Source organism: Zootoca vivipara, chromosome 3 (assembly GCF_963506605.1).
Source record: "Zootoca vivipara chromosome 3, rZooViv1.1, whole genome shotgun sequence".
In the NCBI taxonomy this organism is placed as follows: Eukaryota; Metazoa; Chordata; class Lepidosauria; order Squamata; family Lacertidae; genus Zootoca; species Zootoca vivipara.
Genome location: NC_083278.1, coordinates 30,871,696 through 30,891,097, shown reverse-complemented (window position 1 = coordinate 30,891,097; position 19,402 = coordinate 30,871,696). Strand labels below are relative to the sequence as shown.

Here is a 19,402-nt window from a genome sequence, read left to right as displayed (position 1 = left end):
TAACTTTGCAACCACTGTTTGTGCAGGACCGGTAGAAATGCCTGTTGCATTTGCATGTCAGACCTTAGGGTTCTGTTTTAGTTTCTGGTTTTCAAAAACACAGATAAGATTGGGGGACGTATGAGTGTCGGTTCTCTCACTTGCCCTTTGGACTTCTGGTTCCTCTCCTTTCCAGCCTCCTGTGCTTTCCCCAGATCTACTCCAGAGGGGTCCCCAACTTCTGGGGGTGCAGAGGGAGCTGCAAGTTGGAAGAAAAAGCATGAATGGACATTGTTTTGTACTTCATTGGATCTCACACTAAAACCTATAATACAGTGGAACAGGGAAAGATGCCAGCAGCAGTAAATCATAGCTTCCTTCAATTCTGCATTTGCCCTATGCTAAAATTACAGGTGACTTGGTGAATTATAGGCCAGTTTTAAAGGTCTGGGTGTGGGTTTCTAAGGCAAGCAATCTGGTACTAGCTTAGTGACACTGCATTCTTTGAGGAACAGTTTTTTGTGGGTAGCCTGCAATAAGTCTTTATTAAGCTACAGTCCTAGTATCATTATAGATCTGCACTGCCAGTCTCCCAAACAGCTGCCTCATTGTAGTCCTGGCTTGCAAAAATCTCCATGGGTTTTACTCCGCCCTCTCTTTTTGACCTTATATTTACTTCCTCTGTCGGCTTGCTTTCTCTGTTCTTCCAATCTTCTCTTCTCTTCCTGGAGATCTCCCCCTTGGTTGGTTGTGGTCTTTCACTTACATTGCATCATCTGTCAGGAACTGTCTGAATGAGTGAGTCACTTCCACATTTCAAATCTCACCTAAACATGTTTTTTCCTCTTGGGTAAAGCATCCAAAGAGGATGTTTTCAGCTTATATACATATATTTTGTAGGCCTGTTCTAAGCATCTAACTTCAGAAGGAATCACTGCTGAGTCCAAGCTTAGGAGAAGCCTGAAAAAAACACCCTGTAATTACCCAGTTGAATTGCTAGTAATATTAACTGTTCATCTACACTCTTATTTTCTATTCTGAATTAAAGTACTTTGGTTTCTGATAGCTCACATGCTGCTAAGTAGAACTTCAGCTCCCCATTGAGTGTATTGGACATTTTTGTGGCAAACCTGCATTTGTCATTGTTGTTTTCTGCCCTTCACCAGGAGGTTCCAGGGTGGGTTATAACAATGGAAAACCCATAAATTGGAAACAATTAAAATAAATTACAGGCATGGGAATAGGGTGGGTCCTGAAAAGCACGTGCCTCAAAAATCAAAGATCAGGGTGAAGAGAAGCGCCTTCAGCATTCACCAAAAGCTATATTGCGAAGGTGCCGGACCCACTTCTGTAGGGAGGGAATTCCACAGCTTAGGGGCTGCCACAGAGAATGCCCTTATGGTTATGGTTGCAATTTGTTACTATCGCCTTCTGTGGGCCTTCCACAGTCTCTGGCTACATATCCACATCTGCCGCAAGGAGCCAAACTGATGCACAATGCAGGTACCAACTGTTTTTCATGCATTCGATTGGCATGTGACCACTGATGTGCATGCCATTTTCTGTTCCGGAAGTGGGCAGAATGGGGTAGAATGGGACGGGCTTATGCACACTCCACCAATGTTCATGGTGATGCAGAGCCACAACCCTTGTGCAAGCAGGGGGTTGCCTGTAGCGTCAACTTTAAAAGAGCTTTGTTTAAAATGTTGAGTCAGTGGTATGTGGCTCTAGTTAAAATATACCAGGGGGTCTTGGAAGCACTATTTGACTAGGGGTACTATCAGTTGGTACTTTAAACAGTAAGTTTACCAGTGGGCTTATTTTGCCGGTTGAGGCTTGAAAAAATGATTACATATATTAAACTTACTGGCTATTATGCAATGTCGCCAGCTTATTCAAATGTTTCTTTAAGTAATTGTGTCTGCCACTGCTGACCTGGTTGGGCATGGAGGCAGGGCATCTGTAAGCTTGAATTGTGCTGGCAGGAAGCAGCATAACTCCCCATTCCTCCCCTGTGTGCCCCTGCACCGCTAAATGGTCTCTGAGAGGTTTGGAGAGCCGCTCTCCCCCAGAACAGCAGGCAGGGGGAGGAGAAGGGAGATTGTGCTATCTGGCAAGCAGAAATCCTTGTGCTGAGGGAATAGACATATTAGTGCAACAGAAGAGAAGGATGTAGATAAACATCGAATATATACCCTGTCCGAGTAGAAATGAGAACATACTATTTTAACAAACTCTGTATTCTATATGTGAACATAGGAGTTATGTTTAACTTAAGTCCAATGGAAATGGATCAATGATACGGGTAAGTGTGTGCTCTTGAAATTAGTCCTTGCAGAAATCGCAACAAATAGCAAACACAGTTATGCCCCATGCAAATAATCTGTAAAACCAAAAGGTGGCAGCATTCCATGCAATATTGTCAATGATTCCTATTATATATGACTCCAAACGCATTCGGTGGTTTTCATTCAAATTAAATGCAATCGGGTGGCCATGTGTCATTTTTTGAATATGGAGCATTGTCCTCTAGTGGAGGGTTGTCTGAGATGAGAATAGTCCTTTACATTGTAAAATGCCCTAGATTAGAAGGCTTGCCTGGCCCAAGTCCAGTTCAAAAACAAAGCACCAAAACGAGGGGAAACAGGGACGGTGACCACTTTGCCCACCAACAGTTAGCAGCTGGACAGCAGACATGAGATATAATCTGGTTGGTCTTCTCCACAGGTTTCCTGGTCACCACCGCCTACCCAATGGTGAGCTATATTGTATTTCCATTTAAATTATTATTTCTTAATTTGCATCTACACATACAAATGAACATACACAAATTTGCCACAAAGTGGCTTCCTCTTTCTCAGTGATGCATTTGCCTCTGTCGTATATCCTCTGAAAGCACGCGATGCCCTGAAAAAGGAATGGATCAAATTATCTATTAGCTACGTATATTAGAGTAATATGAACCTCAGTTGAGGGAAATGTTGGGCAAATGACATATCTGAAAAGCTGATAATTAGCTGTGAAGGCTCTCGAAAGGCTCAGTTTGCTCAAAATGTCTAAGCAGGAACGACCACTTAAGGCAATAGTTTTTTTTCTTTTTTCTTTTACAAGAGCGTCCTGGCAAAAGGGGGCAGCATAATAGTCAATTATGACAAACAAAATCCAGGTTTCTGAATTAAAACACAAAGTCGCGGGCTCTGCTGCGGAGCCTGTAATAAGTTATGTCTTGAGAAGACTGTAATTAGACTGGCGCCTGCTGCTGCTGCCATAGTAAAGTCTGTCACCATTTTCACCATAAATCCCATTTTTAAGCAATTTATAATGTAACCGTTCTTTATATATATTTTTTAAAAAATCAATGGACTGAAGCTTGGCGGTGGGAAGGTCTGAGACCCAGAAAAGGGTGTTCGTTTGTTTACATTTCTAGCCTGGCTAGTTCCAAGGCCCTGTGGCATGTAGCGAATTTCAAGACCATTCTGGGGTATGAAAATAAGTAAATAGTGGCCCCGAGATCCAGCTTTTTCTGTGAGCAACTAATTGCATGTAATAACAAAGAGCTTAAGGGCAGGGGGTGCCCATTGAGAGGAACAGACAGACAGTCCAGTGAGGTCTGGATTAGCTTCACTGCCAGTCTGGGGCACATCTCCTGAATTACCTACCCGCACATTATAGCCATTCTCTGAGAGGTTCCTTTGATGTGGCTCCTTTGCATGCATATCTCAGACTTGGCTTCATGTTGAGCGGTTGCCTTGTCTCTCACGTACCTGTCTAGACTTTAAGCTGTTTCCCAGAGGGCCTTCTCTGAGTGCCACTGCCAGGTGAGGTGTGCCAGGTGGCCACAGGTTCTCAGTGGTGGCACCCTGCAAGATGCCATCCCCAGGCAGACTCGTCTGGTGCTGAGTGGACAACATAGGCACCCTTTTTTTATTTCCCCAGGCCTTTTAGCACAAAAACAAAAAAAACCCTCTGCTCTTAAGTTTTATTTGTTACTGCCTTGGCTTGTATGATTAGTTATATATTATGATCTTTTTTCTCTTTTTGCTAAGCCAGCCTATGAACTTTTTTTTGTCATAGGGCAGCTTACAAATGTCAACAACAAGCATTCAGTGGGCTTGTTCACATTTGACTGTTTTGCTCTCAGATCACTTTCCCTCCATTCACATTAGATCGGAATATTCTACACCCACTCGTGTTTGAATGTGCATAGGGGTTCCCATTTTTTATTTGTTTCCTTCTTAAATATTTGTTACAGGAAGATTGAAAAGGAGCCCTTGATAGCATTCATGTTAATTGCACCCTTGATGGCCCGTGGCAAAAACAAACAAACAAACCAACAGCCTGGAGAATGTCTGAGATTTTCCTGAGATTAGAGAGCTGGTTGCAAAGGGTTTGGCATAGAGCCATGGCAGAGATATTAATTTCAGCTTCGAATATAAAATTGGCAAAGGGCGAAAGCCATGCAACATGGAACTTGTTTGCTGTTTGCATTAAGAGTTAGCACAGACATCCCCAAACTTCGTCCCTCCAGATGTTTTGGACTACAATTCCCATCATCCCTGACCACTGGTCCTGTTAGCTAGGGATCATGGGAATTGTAGGCCAAAACATCTGGAGGGCCGCAGTTTGGGGATGCCTGAGTTAGCATGTCTTGCCATGTCAGAAGGAAAGAGGACTGCATGAGCCTGAGACATGCTTCTGATCTCTCAGTCATTGCACCTGAAATGTGTGTATATTAATTAGTCTACCTAACATGGGAGGGAATCATTTCTTTAAAGCAAAGCAGCACAGATGCTACAACAAGGCATGTACCGGTAGTTCTCATTAAAGGAAACCGGTAGGCTGTGTGCATGTGTGAAGAGGGGAAAAGGCTGGGCAGCAGAGCCTCTCTTTCCTGTGCAGAAGGTCCTAGGTTCATTCCCCAGCATCTGCAAATAGGTTTGGGAGAGATTCATGTCTGATACCCTGGAAATCAGTTAGACAATACTGAGCTAGATAGATCAGTGGTCTGATTCAGTACAAGGCAGATTCCTATGTCCCTATGAATGCTCGCATTTTCAATTTGTAAGAGAATCAGGTTTATTTAAGGGGAAAGATCAGGGCATTTCCTCCGTGTCTCCTTTTCCTTCTCCTTCTCCCTTAAATCATGATGGAACCCCAAGTAGATCTGAAAAACTAGGAAGTGGACTCCTTGAGAGAGAAATAAGGACAGCAGTGGAGCAAAACAGATGTGCGTGAGGAAATTGTATAGCCAAGGAACAATGAGTTTAACAGGTACTACTCTGCAGCTGGAGCTCAATAAAACACTTTAGTAGGTAAGCCAAATATCAACATTTAAAGGAGTGCTCTTCGCTGCTACTTGCAAATGCTTTCTGCAGCCAAATGTTTTACATTTGCCACTGTGCAATTCTTGCACTAATCATAGCCTGAATATAAACCAAAGAGGATTTCTGGAGTCTCTTTTGGTATCCAAACTTACAAACTACAGTGGTATGATGATGGATTGTGTCATGAATTGTGTGAGATGGAGGGTCAAATGGTAGTAATGAACACTAAAGACGGAGCATAATGATTTTTCCTAGGAATCATCAAATTTCAGAAAACCATGTCCACTGTAAACAAATGCGGGTGTTCCTCCTCCCTGCATTAGGTTTCCCAGCATTTAAAAATATTCTGCTTTATCGGGGGGGGGGGGGAGTAAGCATGTGTTCTAGTGATATTTATACAGCTTCAGCAGTGAAGAAGAGGGTCACAAATGACTGGGCAGTTTAGCTAGAATAATGATCTTTGTGTCTGAATTGGCTGAAAGAGGGGTTTAGGGCACTAGGAGAAGGGGACGACAGAGGATGAGATGGTTGGACAGTGTTCTCGAAGCTACGAACATGAGTCTGACCAAACTGCGGGAGGCAGTGGAAGACAGGAGTGCCTGGCGTGCTCTGGTCCATGGGGTCACAAAGAGTCGGACACAACTAAATGACTAAACAACAACATGTCACTCCAGGTAGAAGGAGTCAAGTTGATTTTGCTTCTTTCTCCTAGCATAGAAAAATGCACACTTGAGCACTTCAGCTCCAGCTAGATTTTATAGAGGCATCATATTTATGTTATATATACACACTTGTTTCTACTGTCTGTGGTTAGGACTCTTCTAGCTTATATTTGAACTTTCACATGATATAAAAGCCACTTCCAGAAATATAGCAGAATGTACTAGGTACAAGTTTAGTACTCATTTCTCTGTTATTTGCTTTCAGAGGGGGGGGGAATTGTTTGCAAATTATACAGAAATGAGTGCTAAACTTACACTATACTCCACTACATTTCCAGAAGTGGTCTTTGTGAAAGCTCAAATATAATGTGGAAATTAATGGTTGGGGAAACATCAGGAAAATGGAATAAACCGCTGTGTAAATGCAATGCAAGTGATTCTGACCTGATCCTACTCTTTCAGTACCTTTGAAAATGTTGTGTGGAAGTAAGTTTCGAATGTAACACATTCAAATTAAAAATATGTTCCCTAAATCAATGTGTGTCTCCAACAAAGCAAGTTAAACCCATGGACAAGAATATATTATAATCCACATTTACAACTCCTTATCAAATCATGGGATATTGCATCTGACCAGTTTTTGTCTCATTGTAAGTCACCAATTTCATGCAGTCCTTATCTAACACTTGATTGCTTGTGTGTTGCAACTTTGGACATGATAAAAGCTTGGTAGGATACATGCCTGTATGAATCTACACTAAAGGATCTACACTGACTCCCAGTACATTTCCAAGCACAACTGAAAGTGTTGGTGGTAACCTTTAAAGCCCTAAATGGCCCTGGCCCAGTACACCTAAAGGAGCGTCTCTATCCCCATTGTTCAGTCCAGACATTGAGGTCCAGCTCCAAGGGCCTTCTGGTGGTTCCCACACTGCGAGAAGTGAAGTTACAGGGAGCCAGGAAGAGGGCCTTCTCGGTAGTGGTGCCCTCCCTGTGAAACACCTTCCCATCAGATGTCAAGGCGATAAATAACTGCAGTGGAACCTCGGTTTATGAACACCTCGGTTTATGAATTTTCGGTTTATGAACACTGCGGACCCATCTGGAACGGATTAATTCATTTTCCATTACTTTCAATGGGAAAGTTCGCTTCAGTTTATGAACGCTTCAGTTTAAGTACTCCGCGGACTGTCTGGAACAGATTAATCCAATTTCCATTACTTTCAATGGGAAAGTTCGCTTCAGTTTATGAACGCTTCAGTTTATGAACAGACTTCCGGAACCAATTGTGTTCATAAACCGAGGTACCACTGTATTCAGCTTTTAGAGGACCTGTGAAGGCAGTCCTGTATTGGGAGGTTTTTAATGTTTGACGTTTTGTCATGTTATATGTGTTGGAAGCTGCCCAGAGTGGCTCGGGCAACACAGCCACATGGGTGGGGTATAAATATCATCATCATCTCTTTTATTCCTCTGCCTTACCCCGTGGAAATAGATTTGATAAACATCCCTGTCATGAAAGTTGTATTAACAATTAGGCATTGAAAAAGAAGGGATGGACCCTCAAGTAAACATGGTTGGATCTGAACTGGTCAGGCTTTCCATGCATGTTAATGCATCTTGGGTCTTTACTTGCTGTGTAGATTTGTTGTATCATTTTCACGTGCTTTTTCTTGGACAAGCAAGAGCAGCTTCCAGTACTGTTATTCTCCCATTAAGGAGCTGATCGGGTTGGTACGAATGAAATCCAGATGCTGCGAGATGGCTTAGCAGCGAAGTGGGTGGTGTTCGAAACAGGGTTTTTTTGTGTGTATATTGCATCTGTGTCTCTGTGGAACGAACACGAAGAAGCTAATTAGATTAAATAAGAATTTTCCTTCTTTTTTGCTAGACATCAGATAGTTCAGTATCTTTCAGGAAAGGCAATATTCTTGCAATATTTTTTCCTTTTCCTTCCCTTTTCTTTCTTAGCCACAATAACCAAATGGAGCATCCATGTTCAGAGGCAGCACAACTCTGAATATCAATTTTGATGGGCCAAAAGGAGGGCTGCATGTGTGTTGCAGACTACTTCCCGCTAGACTACTGTGGTCAATAGGCTGCTGGTGTGAAGCAGCAATACTTTGCTTATGCTGTTATTAGTAGGTAGTGTTAGACCTAGCCTGCATCCTTAACCTCACTTAGCTGTGAGTAATCACCAGTGAATTCCATAGGTCTTCCTCCCCTCGCTCAGTCGACAGGTTTGGGATTGTGCTTGTGGGAGACCCACTGAAATCAGCAGGCAGGAACAACTTTAAGATCATTGATTTTAAAAGGTCTACTCGGAGGAAGTCTAACGCGACACCATGTGCCCAAGGGAAACCTCCCCCCACTTTAGCATTAAATTGAAATCCAAAACAGACAGCAATAAATATGAACAGGGCAATAGAAGCCCCTTGTGAGCAGGGGTGGATAGGGCAAAGGTGTTCCGGCCAGCTCTGCCCGCCTTTCACAAGCCACCACCTGCAGAGAGGTGCCAGTGGTACCTTGGTGCAAAGTTTTCCCTTCCTCCCACCAAATGTGTGTTTGGGGGGGCAGGGGGGAGGTTGCTGGTGCTAGCGGTGGCAGCTAGAGAAATCCCATGGAACGGCGCTTGCCAGAGATAGGGCAGGGCTGATCTAGTTAGGATCTGCTGGCCCTTGAACCAACCCCGTTGCCTTCACATGAGATGGCATTGTGCCCAGTCCAGGCCTGTTTGCTGCCTGCCTCGACCTCCTGTCCCAGCTGGCTTGGCCGATCCATAAATCTCTGCTGGGCTGGGGAAGATCCGATTCTTATTTATTGAGAATATTTCTTGGGTGCTTTTCATCAAAAGATTACAGGGCGGTGTGCAGAAGCGTGAATAAAATTAATTCACAAAATGTATACAGACATTTTAAAGCAACAAATAAGCATAATAAAATACAAGAAGCCAAACCCCGCCCCCAAAGAAACTGAATATAGAACACAGCCACAAATTCAAAAGGAGTTTGGTTTACATCGCGGGTCTTTCATGTGCCCGTTTTCATTTCAAGGAAAGCATCTCGATTTTGCCTTGTTTTTGTTTTTTTAAGCTTAGTGTTTTTATTTATAAGATTTAAATCTCAGCTTCTGACTTCTAAGAAGATAGGCGGCATAATCATATGTAACTCAGATGTTTTAAAACAAGTTACTGTTAGTTAGACCAGCCAAGCTGATCAGCTGCTGCTAGGAGGTCAGGTCAAACTTATGTTTATACTGTAAACTGAGGCCAGTAGTTCCTTTTAAATGATCCTAGGCCTTGCATGTACTCCATGGGACCTCTGCCCCCCCCCCCCCGGCCTGTCTTTGAGCAGATGACCGCATGCCACATCACAAACTGCAGCAATGCTCCTGGGGATCCTAAGCAGTTTGCTAAACTCTCATGCTCCTCTACAAATGTCTGCCCCCATTTGAACAGCCTTGCCACTTTCCATTCCTTTGTAGGAACATTCTCTGGGCTGGTGATCACCAGGTGTTTTCAACTCCCAACTCTCATCATCCCTGACCATGCTGGCTGTGGCTAATGGGACTTGGAGTCCAGCCATATCTGGAGGAGATCCAGTTGGGGAAGACTGCTCTGTAGAGCTCTTCTTTGGGGGGGCTTGGTCTTCAAGGGTTGTGTGGGGATGAGGTGATGTTATTTATTGGGTTGATTATTATTAATACAGAGATTGTACGTTCTTGGTTCCTTAGAACTGTCTGCCGCCTCTTATGACTCCAACCTCTTATTTTTATTTTGGATACTTTATAATATATTGCCCAAATCCAGAGATTTCTTCCTTTTATCAGCTGATAACTGAAGCGCCCATGTGTTTTTCCATTCAGTTAAATGAAGTGTGTAATTCGGTGGATGGAAACAGATGCATACTTCCAATATCTCCTTCCGCTGAAGTGGAAGGGCAGATCTATTCAGGCAGGAGCAAAGGCTGAATTGACACAAGCAGGCTCATCATCTGAGGACTGCAACACTTTGTGATGACTTCCACACATGCAATAGTAATGACAGATCAAGCACTACAAACAGAAAATCATTAACTTCAATAGAAGAAGCTCACACAGTCAGCTGTGACTTAAGGTAGCAGTGGTTGAGCAACTGACTGGAGAAACACTGAATGACATATATGTGGGTGTGACTTAGCCCTAAACCTTTCCATTCTGCCAAATGAAGTATTCCGTATAACCCAGAGGTCTGCATACGTCTCCAGAGGAAAGTTCACTGTATTGATAAGATACCTTTCTTTTGAAATTTGTGAAGCAGAAAAACGAAACAAATAATTTGGCAAACTAAACGTATTTATACATTTGCATTTATTTGACTTGACAAGATCCAGCCATGGCAAATCTTTACAAATCCAAGATGTTATTAATAATACAGAATGACAAAGAAACTGAGTATTTGTTAAATGTCCAACACATTGCTTCCAACACCTGGTAAATAATTTCTAATTTATCATTCTAAAACGAGTTTCAGCTAAGTAAAAAAAAAGAATGCAACTTTCTTTATTTGAAAGGGGTACAACCTGACCAAAGTTAAGCACGTTTAAGCATATTAAGTATATTAATTTCAGCTATTTTCTGTGTGGTTTCAACATGTTTTTCAGTCCCCACAATCTCAGATTGTTTTTAGAGTGCTTGACTTGGTTGAATCATGCTCTTCCAAATTAAGAAACACATATCCAGCACTCAAAGTCCTTGGCCAACAGTATCAATGGAATTTTAAAGTACTTAACTTTTGGTGCATCATGGCATAATTATTACAAGGAGAGAGGTGGCTTGTTGTTTTTAAAGGCTTCTTATATATTACGCTAATCAATATGATAAAAAAATATAATCCTGTGGGCCAAGGATTTTGAAAACATTTTACATGTGCCACACACATAATTATTTTCATTGATATTTGGTGCCACACTCCTTTTGAAGAGATCATTATCTCGCCCTCTTAGAGGCAGGACTGTAATCTGAAGGGGGGGAAATAGCTTTGTCTGGTAACAGAAGGGTTAAGCCATTTCCCCCCTCACTTTGCCCGTTTCAAATTACAATGAGAAGCCTCTTCTCTCCCAGCAGGGTTGTGCTTACATTAGCTTTTAGATCTCTCTTGAAGGGAGCTGCTATGTTTTTGCCTGCTAGAGGTGGAAATAACAGTTAAGGAACTCAAAGGGGTTGGGTGGATTTTCAGCAGGGTCTCTCTCTCTCTCTCTTTCCCCCTTCCCGGGAAAGGCCTTTAAATGTTTGGTACATGTTTCAGATTTGCTGGACATTAAGGAGAGAACTTGGGATGTTAATGATCTCAGCTGATTATTGGGGGGGAAATTAGATGTTACACCACCAAGCTGCTGCTCAGACCAGGAAAGAATGAAAGGTGGGAGAAGAGTCTTAAGCAGTTAATGAATTGAGTTGAAAACATTGCAGGAGAAGACTGCTCTGAGAATGCCTGTGTGACTGAAGATGGTCTGTCGCTTAATAGAACCACATCCCCAAAAACTGGTTCTTTACGGTTCTTTACAGGAATGCCTGCATCAGCTAACCAAGTTCTGGTCCTCTGCTCCATCAATGCAGGAAAAACAGTAACAACAGTGGAAAATTGGAAGTCCGAATTTCAGCTTTCTTAGAAAGAACTGCGCCCCGACACATCCTGTAATATTTAAATAAGTGGAGAATTAAAACCAGCAAGATGTTGTGCTCAGAAATGACAACGTTGACATGAAGAATAGGTAATTTACAGTTCACCCCCTTTTTTTGCCCCCTACCCCCCCAGCCACCAGGAAAGCAGACCTCATATGAAAAAGTAGAAGGTGGAAGAAAGGGATTACTTTTTTTGTTGTTTTTTATTTATTTTGCATATTGAGATCTATATATCTATATATATAAATAAATATGGACCAAACTGTGCTCAAAGTTCTGGTGAGCTTACTCTGGAATTGTTGGATTCTAATGGGTTCTGTGAAGGGAGGCATAGGAGACAATCACGTCCACTCCAGTTTCATTTACAGGAGATTGCGGAACCATGAAAGACGAGAGATCCAGAGAGAAATTCTCTCCATCCTGGGCTTGCCTCACAGACCCAGGCCATTTTCACCTGGAAAGCAAGCTTCCTCAGCACCCCTCTTCATGCTCGACCTCTACAATGCCATGACAAATGAAGAAGATACTGAAGAACTGGAGTATTCGCTCAGGGGATCACTAGGCGGAGAGAGCAAAGGGATAAGGAAGGGGTACCCGGCATCTCCAAATGGATACTCTCGGAGAATACACATCTCTCGCACAACTCCGCTGACTACACGGAGCCCTCCCTTAGCTAGCCTGCATGATACCAACTTTCTGAATGATGCAGATATGGTCATGAGCTTTGTCAATTTAGGTATGTTGCTCCTTTCTTTCTTTCTTTCTTTCTTTCTTTCTTTCTTTCTTTCTTTCTTTCTTTCTTTCTTTCTTTCTTTCTTTCTTTCTTTCTTTCTTTCTTTCTTTCTTATACGTTCCTCTGTGTTCTTTGACAAGCAAGGAGCCAGGACCTAGAAGCTGGCTTCTGTCATGGCCAAATTGGTCCCTGGAAGGTGTGTTAATAATACAAGCTGAAGTTGAGCAAATTTTAAAACAGGCTACATTGTAGGTGGCCATGGGGTGTGTAGGTTTCCCTCACTGTTTATGTTAAAGTCAGTTTTTATAATTCTCCTCTCTCGACTTCTTTCATTGATGTAATGAAGTTGTGTAGCCTTAGGCTAGTAGCAAGGGTGGTTATTTGGTTGTTTTTTTTGTAAAATCTTTTTAAAAATAAGCACACGAGTTGGTGGATTATGCACTTTAAAACAAAACTTTAAGGAATAGGAAGTTGAAGTGTGTTATTTAAAAGTTTCCGAATTGTGTGGGAGAAGCAGCAAAAGGCTAGACAGTTTGGAAGATAAGTTTTAGTTGTTTCAGAGATTATAGATAGTGATTCAGCCTTACCTTGTGCAGCTTTACTTGGACATAACTACTGTGGACATAACTAGTGTGGGTTATTATTGTTCTCTAGTAATTGTGCATAAGATTGCAGCCTTAAATAGATTTCATATCTCGTGATATTTTTGTCGCTTTTCCTATCTAATAGGAAGATGTGTGGCGATCTGTGGGATGCACTGCTTTTCCTTTGTTGTTAGTTTATAGCCACAGTTCTCATATTTGTGTAGTCTGGGGACCCCCCCCCCACATGCATATTTGAAAAATATTAATTCTAAAATATTTAGAATCAGAACATAATGAATGGAGCATGTTTAAGAGTCTTCAGTTTTTGAGCATATGATTCAGGGAGGAATATAATTACAATACACCACATAATGAAAGAATGATCTACATGCCCACCTTGTAATAGAAAAGGTCAGTTTAAGAATGTTGTTACTAAGCAATTGTTTGCCAGTTTGCCAGTTTTCAGTTCAAGGGGGGAAATATCTTGCATATGCTGTTATCTGGTAAGGAGTGTGTTCATCTCTTCAAAATAAAAATCACAATAACAATATTTCCCCTAGTATACAGCCCTTCTTTCCAGCATATGACATGAAATATCTTGCAATGGCTGTGTCTTGTAAATAGCGTCTTCTGAATTTCTTTTCATTATAGTGAAGTTACTCCAGTCCTCAGTGGCTAATACCTTATTATGTCCTAGAAAACAACAAATGACAAAAGTTCAGCTGCTATAAGAATAACAATATTTTGCCAGTTCTTTGGTAGCAGAAAGCTGATTTCAAATCTCTTTGAAAATGTACTATTGTGTGCTTTTTAAGGCAATCGCAGTCCGGATTTTTGTTTGTTTGTTTTTGTAAGTATAACTATTCCTCAGGAGTTTCATTTCTCGCATTCCTTTCAAATTTTGTCCTACTACTGTTACCTTTGCTTTGCCCTTATCTGTAGCTTGATTTAACTCCTGTGCCCAAAGTAAAGTTGAAATGGCACACGTATTTGCTAAGGGAATCTAAGGATTCCGAAAAGTACCAAGAAGGTGTTTAAATTTGCGCTTTTTAACAGAGATCCTTGATGGAGGTAGATTGATGCATCAGTTCGCATTCGTTTGCTCTCTAACTTGTGTCAGGACTGAGCTCCACTGGTTCAAACAGGATCATTCAGTAAATGAATGTGCTACGGTATTAAGGAAATACAGTACTGGTACATCCACCACTCCCGAATCTTTCATAGATCTTCAGGGGTTAGAGATTGTGCACAACACAGACAAAACTGTTACAAGATTTGCAAGATTTTTTTCTCATATGAGTTAGATGCCCACTGACCCCCCCCTCCCTAAATCGTTATTGCTTATATCCTACTAACTTTGGAAGCACTTTAAGAAGCAGCTGTGTATCAGAGTCTTTTTATGAAATCTGGAATGGAAGGCTTTTTTTTCTTGTGGTTAATATGTGCAGACATTATTGAAATTTCAAGCTTTATTAGGTTTCTATGAGCTGGCCCAAGGTATGCTACAGTTCTTCACCCCTCTGTAGTTGTGTGTTATGTAGCTTGTAAAGCACTTCCCACTTTGCAACATTTATTTCAAAATATCAGTGCATAATGTAAGCTAACTAAACATTTTAATTTTAAACATAGCCTACAATTAAATTATGCTGCAATCCTATACCCACCTACCTGGGAGTAAGCAGCATGGAATGCTGTGGGACTTTTCTTCTAAGAAGACATGTATAGAATTGCAGGGTTTATCCTTCATGTAGGCAACTATCTTCTATTATTTATTTGAAAACCATCAGGCAATCTGGGTTAAGGTGTAAAAGGGAAAAAGATGGGAGGGTCAAATGGGCAGTCCTTGTTTTAACTCCGCAAGATTTGTTTTACAAAATAATTGAAGCTCTTTGTGACTGGAAGTATCACTGAAGTTCTTTGTGATTCGAGCTATCAGTCAGTTGCAATCAAATTGCTCTGTTTTGGAAGGAGCTGACTGTGTTTAAGTGGAGGGCTATTATCAAATTACAGTGCATTAATCCCCCATGAGGTGATAAAAGAATTTGCATAAATCATGGCATTGCCAACTGTAACTGTTAAAAAACCCCATATGCTAAAAATAACAAACGTGAAGTGCTAAGTCTTAGAAATGCTGTTTTCTGTGAGCTTGAGGTAATAAAATTAGTCTTGAGGGACATCTGTATTATGAGGCATTCCCTCCCCCTTGAGGAACAAAAGGCCATAATTATTCTGACAGAATAATTTTTGATAATGTTTGCATGCTTTGCTAATGAAATTTAGAAGTGCCTGAGAGGTTATTGAAATGCTAATTTTGAAATCAAGCTAGAGGGGAAAACGAAGTAATCTGCAATTAAGATGACGTCTGCCTTTTCATCATCTCTGAATCCTGATTTCTTCTTAAAAAGAGCAAATGTACACTATTTTTTAAAAAATTGTGTTTTCTTTTCTGCTAGTAGTATTCTCATTTATGTTTATAATAATGTAACCTCTCATTCTGCTCTTCCCTTTCAGCTGACATTTGTAACACTGAAATTGTCACCAAAAGCCCTTTATATTTATTGAGAAATATTAACTTCAGTATTCTAGTACTCAGAGACAACCAGGACACCTTATTTAACAAAGATAGGTAAATCCATGCTTTTGCTACTATTGCCGTTATCTGATTATGGTAGACAAAAGCTAAGAATAGTTTTACCCCATAGTGCCCAGCTTCTCCTCTAAAAGGATCTCCTATAGACTGAAATAAAAACTGGCCAACATTTGGAGATTTATTTCCATTTTTAGCTTACATTTATTCATTAAAATTCATATCAGTAGCTGGTTGCTTTAGCACCCCTCCACTTTTTCTGTTGTGTACATTAGTTTTTAAAGAATTGCCTTTAGAAGCTGAACTGTATAACTGGCATGTGATTTTGATAACACCCCCCGCCCCCGCCCCGCTGTCAGGCAGGGAGGGGAGAGACAGTATTCTGGAAGGAGTTTTCAAAATCTGTACTAATGTGTGATTCAATCCTGGTTGGAAATGTTGATGATAATAATTGTACTTCAGCACAGTTCTATTCAGTGAATCACTGGTGAAATAAAAAGGTTGTCTAATGCCCCACTCCCAGGTGATCATTGGAGCTTTGTCTAAGACTAAGTGGATTGCTGACATAAAACTATCTACTCAGATAGAACTCAAAGGATCACTGGGGTTGGGGAACTAGGCTACCTTTTTATTTTACAAATGAGTTGTTGAATAGTGCAAGGCTCTTTACATGCTGCATATTACTTTCAACTGGACTCCTACGAGAGTGAAATAAATACAGGCAGTGGATGAATGATGCTTGGCATATTGTTCCCACGGATAATTCCAAATTGAGTAGACACTATGATTGTACTTATCCTCATTTTTTCTTTTTATTTGCCAATACCGTCAAGGTGTAGTTTTGAGGATGAAAAGCAAGGAAGTAATTTATCAGGGTAGTATTCCACTAAGTTTTATTCAGAGTACACCTACTGAAATTAATATCCATTAATTTTAATGGCTCTACTCTGATTAGAAATTTGTTGAATACCACCCTTGGTTAGATTCACCTGTAGATTTTCTGTATCAAATTCTTTGAAGGATTTCCCCCCCCAATACAAACAACAGGAATAAGCTGAATAATGGGAGTTTTTAATTCATCTTTTTCATCTTATCAACTGCTATTATTTATATACCTCTCCATAGTTCAAAGAAATTTCTGAAAGATTTACACATGTATATATCACTAAGGAAAGACTAGGATCCTGAAAAGCATTGCACAAACGCTAGGATTTACACATCTTGTACAAACTGAGGGCCAATTCACAGGGGTTTGCGGTTGTGGTGCCCCCACTTTAGATTAGCAGGGCTCTCTTATCCTAATGAGGGAAAAAAGTGGCTTTGGGGCTATGCATGGAAACAGCCAGTTTTATATACCACTGCAACTGCCAGTACAATTGGCAGCTACTGCTAGGTGTGGGATTTTTTTTTCCTCCTTGAAAGAAGCAAGCATTTCCTCAAGCAAGCAAACAAACCTGTGTTTCCTCCAGTACTCAGAACATTCTGATTTAGGCTCATGGTAGCATAACACCTGTTGCCTCTCTTTCAGTTTTTCACAAAAACATGTTTGCCACAAACTTGGCCAACTCAGGTTGTGAGGGTGGAAAGTATTGTCATAGTAACCTTGGAAAACCTGTAAAAATTGTATTCTCTTTATTTGAAACAAAACCAAGTAAAATATAGCACGTTTCTCTTACCTGGCAGTGCTCTCCCACATTTCTGATTTTGCCCCTTGCCCCCATTTGCTGGTTAAGTATTATATTCACATAAAGTGGTCAGTCAGAAAGGTCATGAATGATTTTGAAAAATTGGTACAGAAAACAGGCAATGCACATTAATGAATGAGTTTTGAGATGTGTGTGTGTGTGTGTGTGTGTGTGTGTGTGTGATTGTGTGCGAGTTATGTGTACAGTTAGATTATTTACTCTAACTGTTCTGAAGTAATTGATCCAGCAGTGTTTTGAAAACATATATTTTGTTTTGTTTTTCCTCATGGATTTGAAAGAGACTCAGCAACTTGGTTTGCCAGAAAAATATGAAAGAAATCACCAATAACCCAAGAGAAACTGATGTAGCAGATGGCTGGGAGAGTATGGTGAAGGGACATACATATGTGTAAAAATATGTACTGTTATTAATAGTTTTGCCATTAGGAAGGAGACTGATACAGTTCCGCTTGTTTTTTCAGTATCAGTTGCTTTTTCAGACTAAACACAGACTTTGGGCGGGAAGCTGTGGGTTAGGTACAATACATGTCTTACTAGGGAAAAACACACTCATGCACAAAGAAAACCTCATAGCAACCGTGAATAGCAATTAAAGGCATCCATAATAACACCTCGTGGTTGTTGATGCAACCTTTTTGTTTCCTGGAAAACCATGTGGCGCGTAATATTCCTAACCAGCATGCCTGTTCCTACACAAAGACCTCTGTGACAGCTATCCCTGGCTATGATGAATAATAAGGCAGGCTGTTAGGTATTTGCTGTGTGAGGAAAGTGCTTGCATGAAGCATGGCTCTCTAGTGGTGAGGTAGTGATTCTTTCCCTGCTTCCCAGGCTCTTCTTGCAAACTCTTCCAAAGAAGTCGTTGGTTGGTTGGTTGGTTGGTTGGTTGGTTGATAGGCCGTGCTTAACTATATGGCTCCATTAGCACTATATATTTAATGCAGTCATGTCTTCCACCAAAGACCCCTGGGAAGTGTGGTTTGTTAAAGGTTCTTAACAACAGATCAACAGTTCCTTGGGAAGAGAGATTTACTCTGTTAAACCACTCTGAGATTTGTAGCTCTGTGAGGGAAATTGGCTCCCCTAGCAACTCTCAGCACCCATAGCAAACTACAGTTCCCAGGATTCTGTAAATGTAGAACATTAACACAACAGAGCTGAAGTAGTGTTTAATAACAAGACCAAAGCCCATAATACTATAGAAGATCTAGGATTTAAAACTCTTTTGATTGATGCTCTTTGTGGAATGCCATCCAGAATCCATGGTAGATGTGGGATTCGAACTTGAATTCCAGGTGCATCTAAAATACTAGCTAATGCAACACAAGATCAATTAGTTTGTGGACCAATCATGCTACTGGTTTTCACCCTAACTATCCTGTTGCATGTAAAATATTCAGAGTCTTATCAGAAAGCATTGTGGTTGAGATGGTGTGAGATTCTTTGAAAGTGAAATCTGTGGTGTGTGTTCTGCAGTGTGCAAGTCACACTCACGAGTGACTACGTGAGGGTGGAGTTACAATGTGTAAACCACACATCTATAGTAGCTATATTTCTACCATGGAAACACTGGTTGGGATACATTTTGGATAAGCCCTGCAATTGTGTTATTTTTCTGTAATCCTTCTGTGGTTACTCATTCTTACAAATGTGCTCCCAAGTGACAGAATCAAGATACCACCACAGGAAATTAGCTTTCAGTAATTGAATTTCATGCCGTGTGTTTTTTACTTGCATTATGCAGCGGGAGAGACAACATAGGTTGTGGTAATGTTTCTGTGTAATTAGTGATCATGTGAAGTCGCCTTTAGTGTGCAGCAATGCTTGCAAAGCTCGACCTAAAAGCAGGGTTGCAATAATATCCATTTCAACCTGTATTCATCACAGCCAGCACTGTTTCTGTAGTGCTACATTTTTATTTCCACCAAATAATATTATTTTCTCTGTCCATCATTTAATGCAAGTTACATAACTTGTGTAACTTTCACCTTACATTCATTTCACTGTAAAGGAAATGCCAGAACAATGTAAAAAAAAAAAGTTCTTCTTTACATGTTGCTTGCAGCCTAAAAACAACATAGTAGCTGATTTTTGCAGACTTAAAAACAATGTAACTTGATGCAAAATAAAAAAATTCCTTCAGTAGCACCTTAAAGACCAACTAAG

At 40.8% G+C, this 19,402-nt stretch overlaps 1 protein-coding gene across 2 annotated transcripts in view; it reads left to right on the top strand.

Moving 5' to 3' along the window:
- The first annotated feature begins 11,081 nt into the window (after nt 1-11,081).
- BMP5 (bone morphogenetic protein 5) overlaps nt 11,082-19,402 on the top strand; it is a 55,796-nt gene continuing 47,475 nt past the window's right edge. The window contains exons 1-2 of one of the 2 annotated variants that reach the window (XM_035109772.2): nt 11,082-11,715; nt 11,995-12,362. In XM_035109772.2, coding sequence (XP_034965663.1) covers nt 11,705-11,715; nt 11,995-12,362 — 379 coding nt within the window. In that variant the 5' untranslated portion in view covers nt 11,082-11,704. Of the gene's footprint in view, nt 12,363-19,402 lie in introns of both variants that reach the window. The other variant, XM_035109771.2, reaches the window with a different exon arrangement.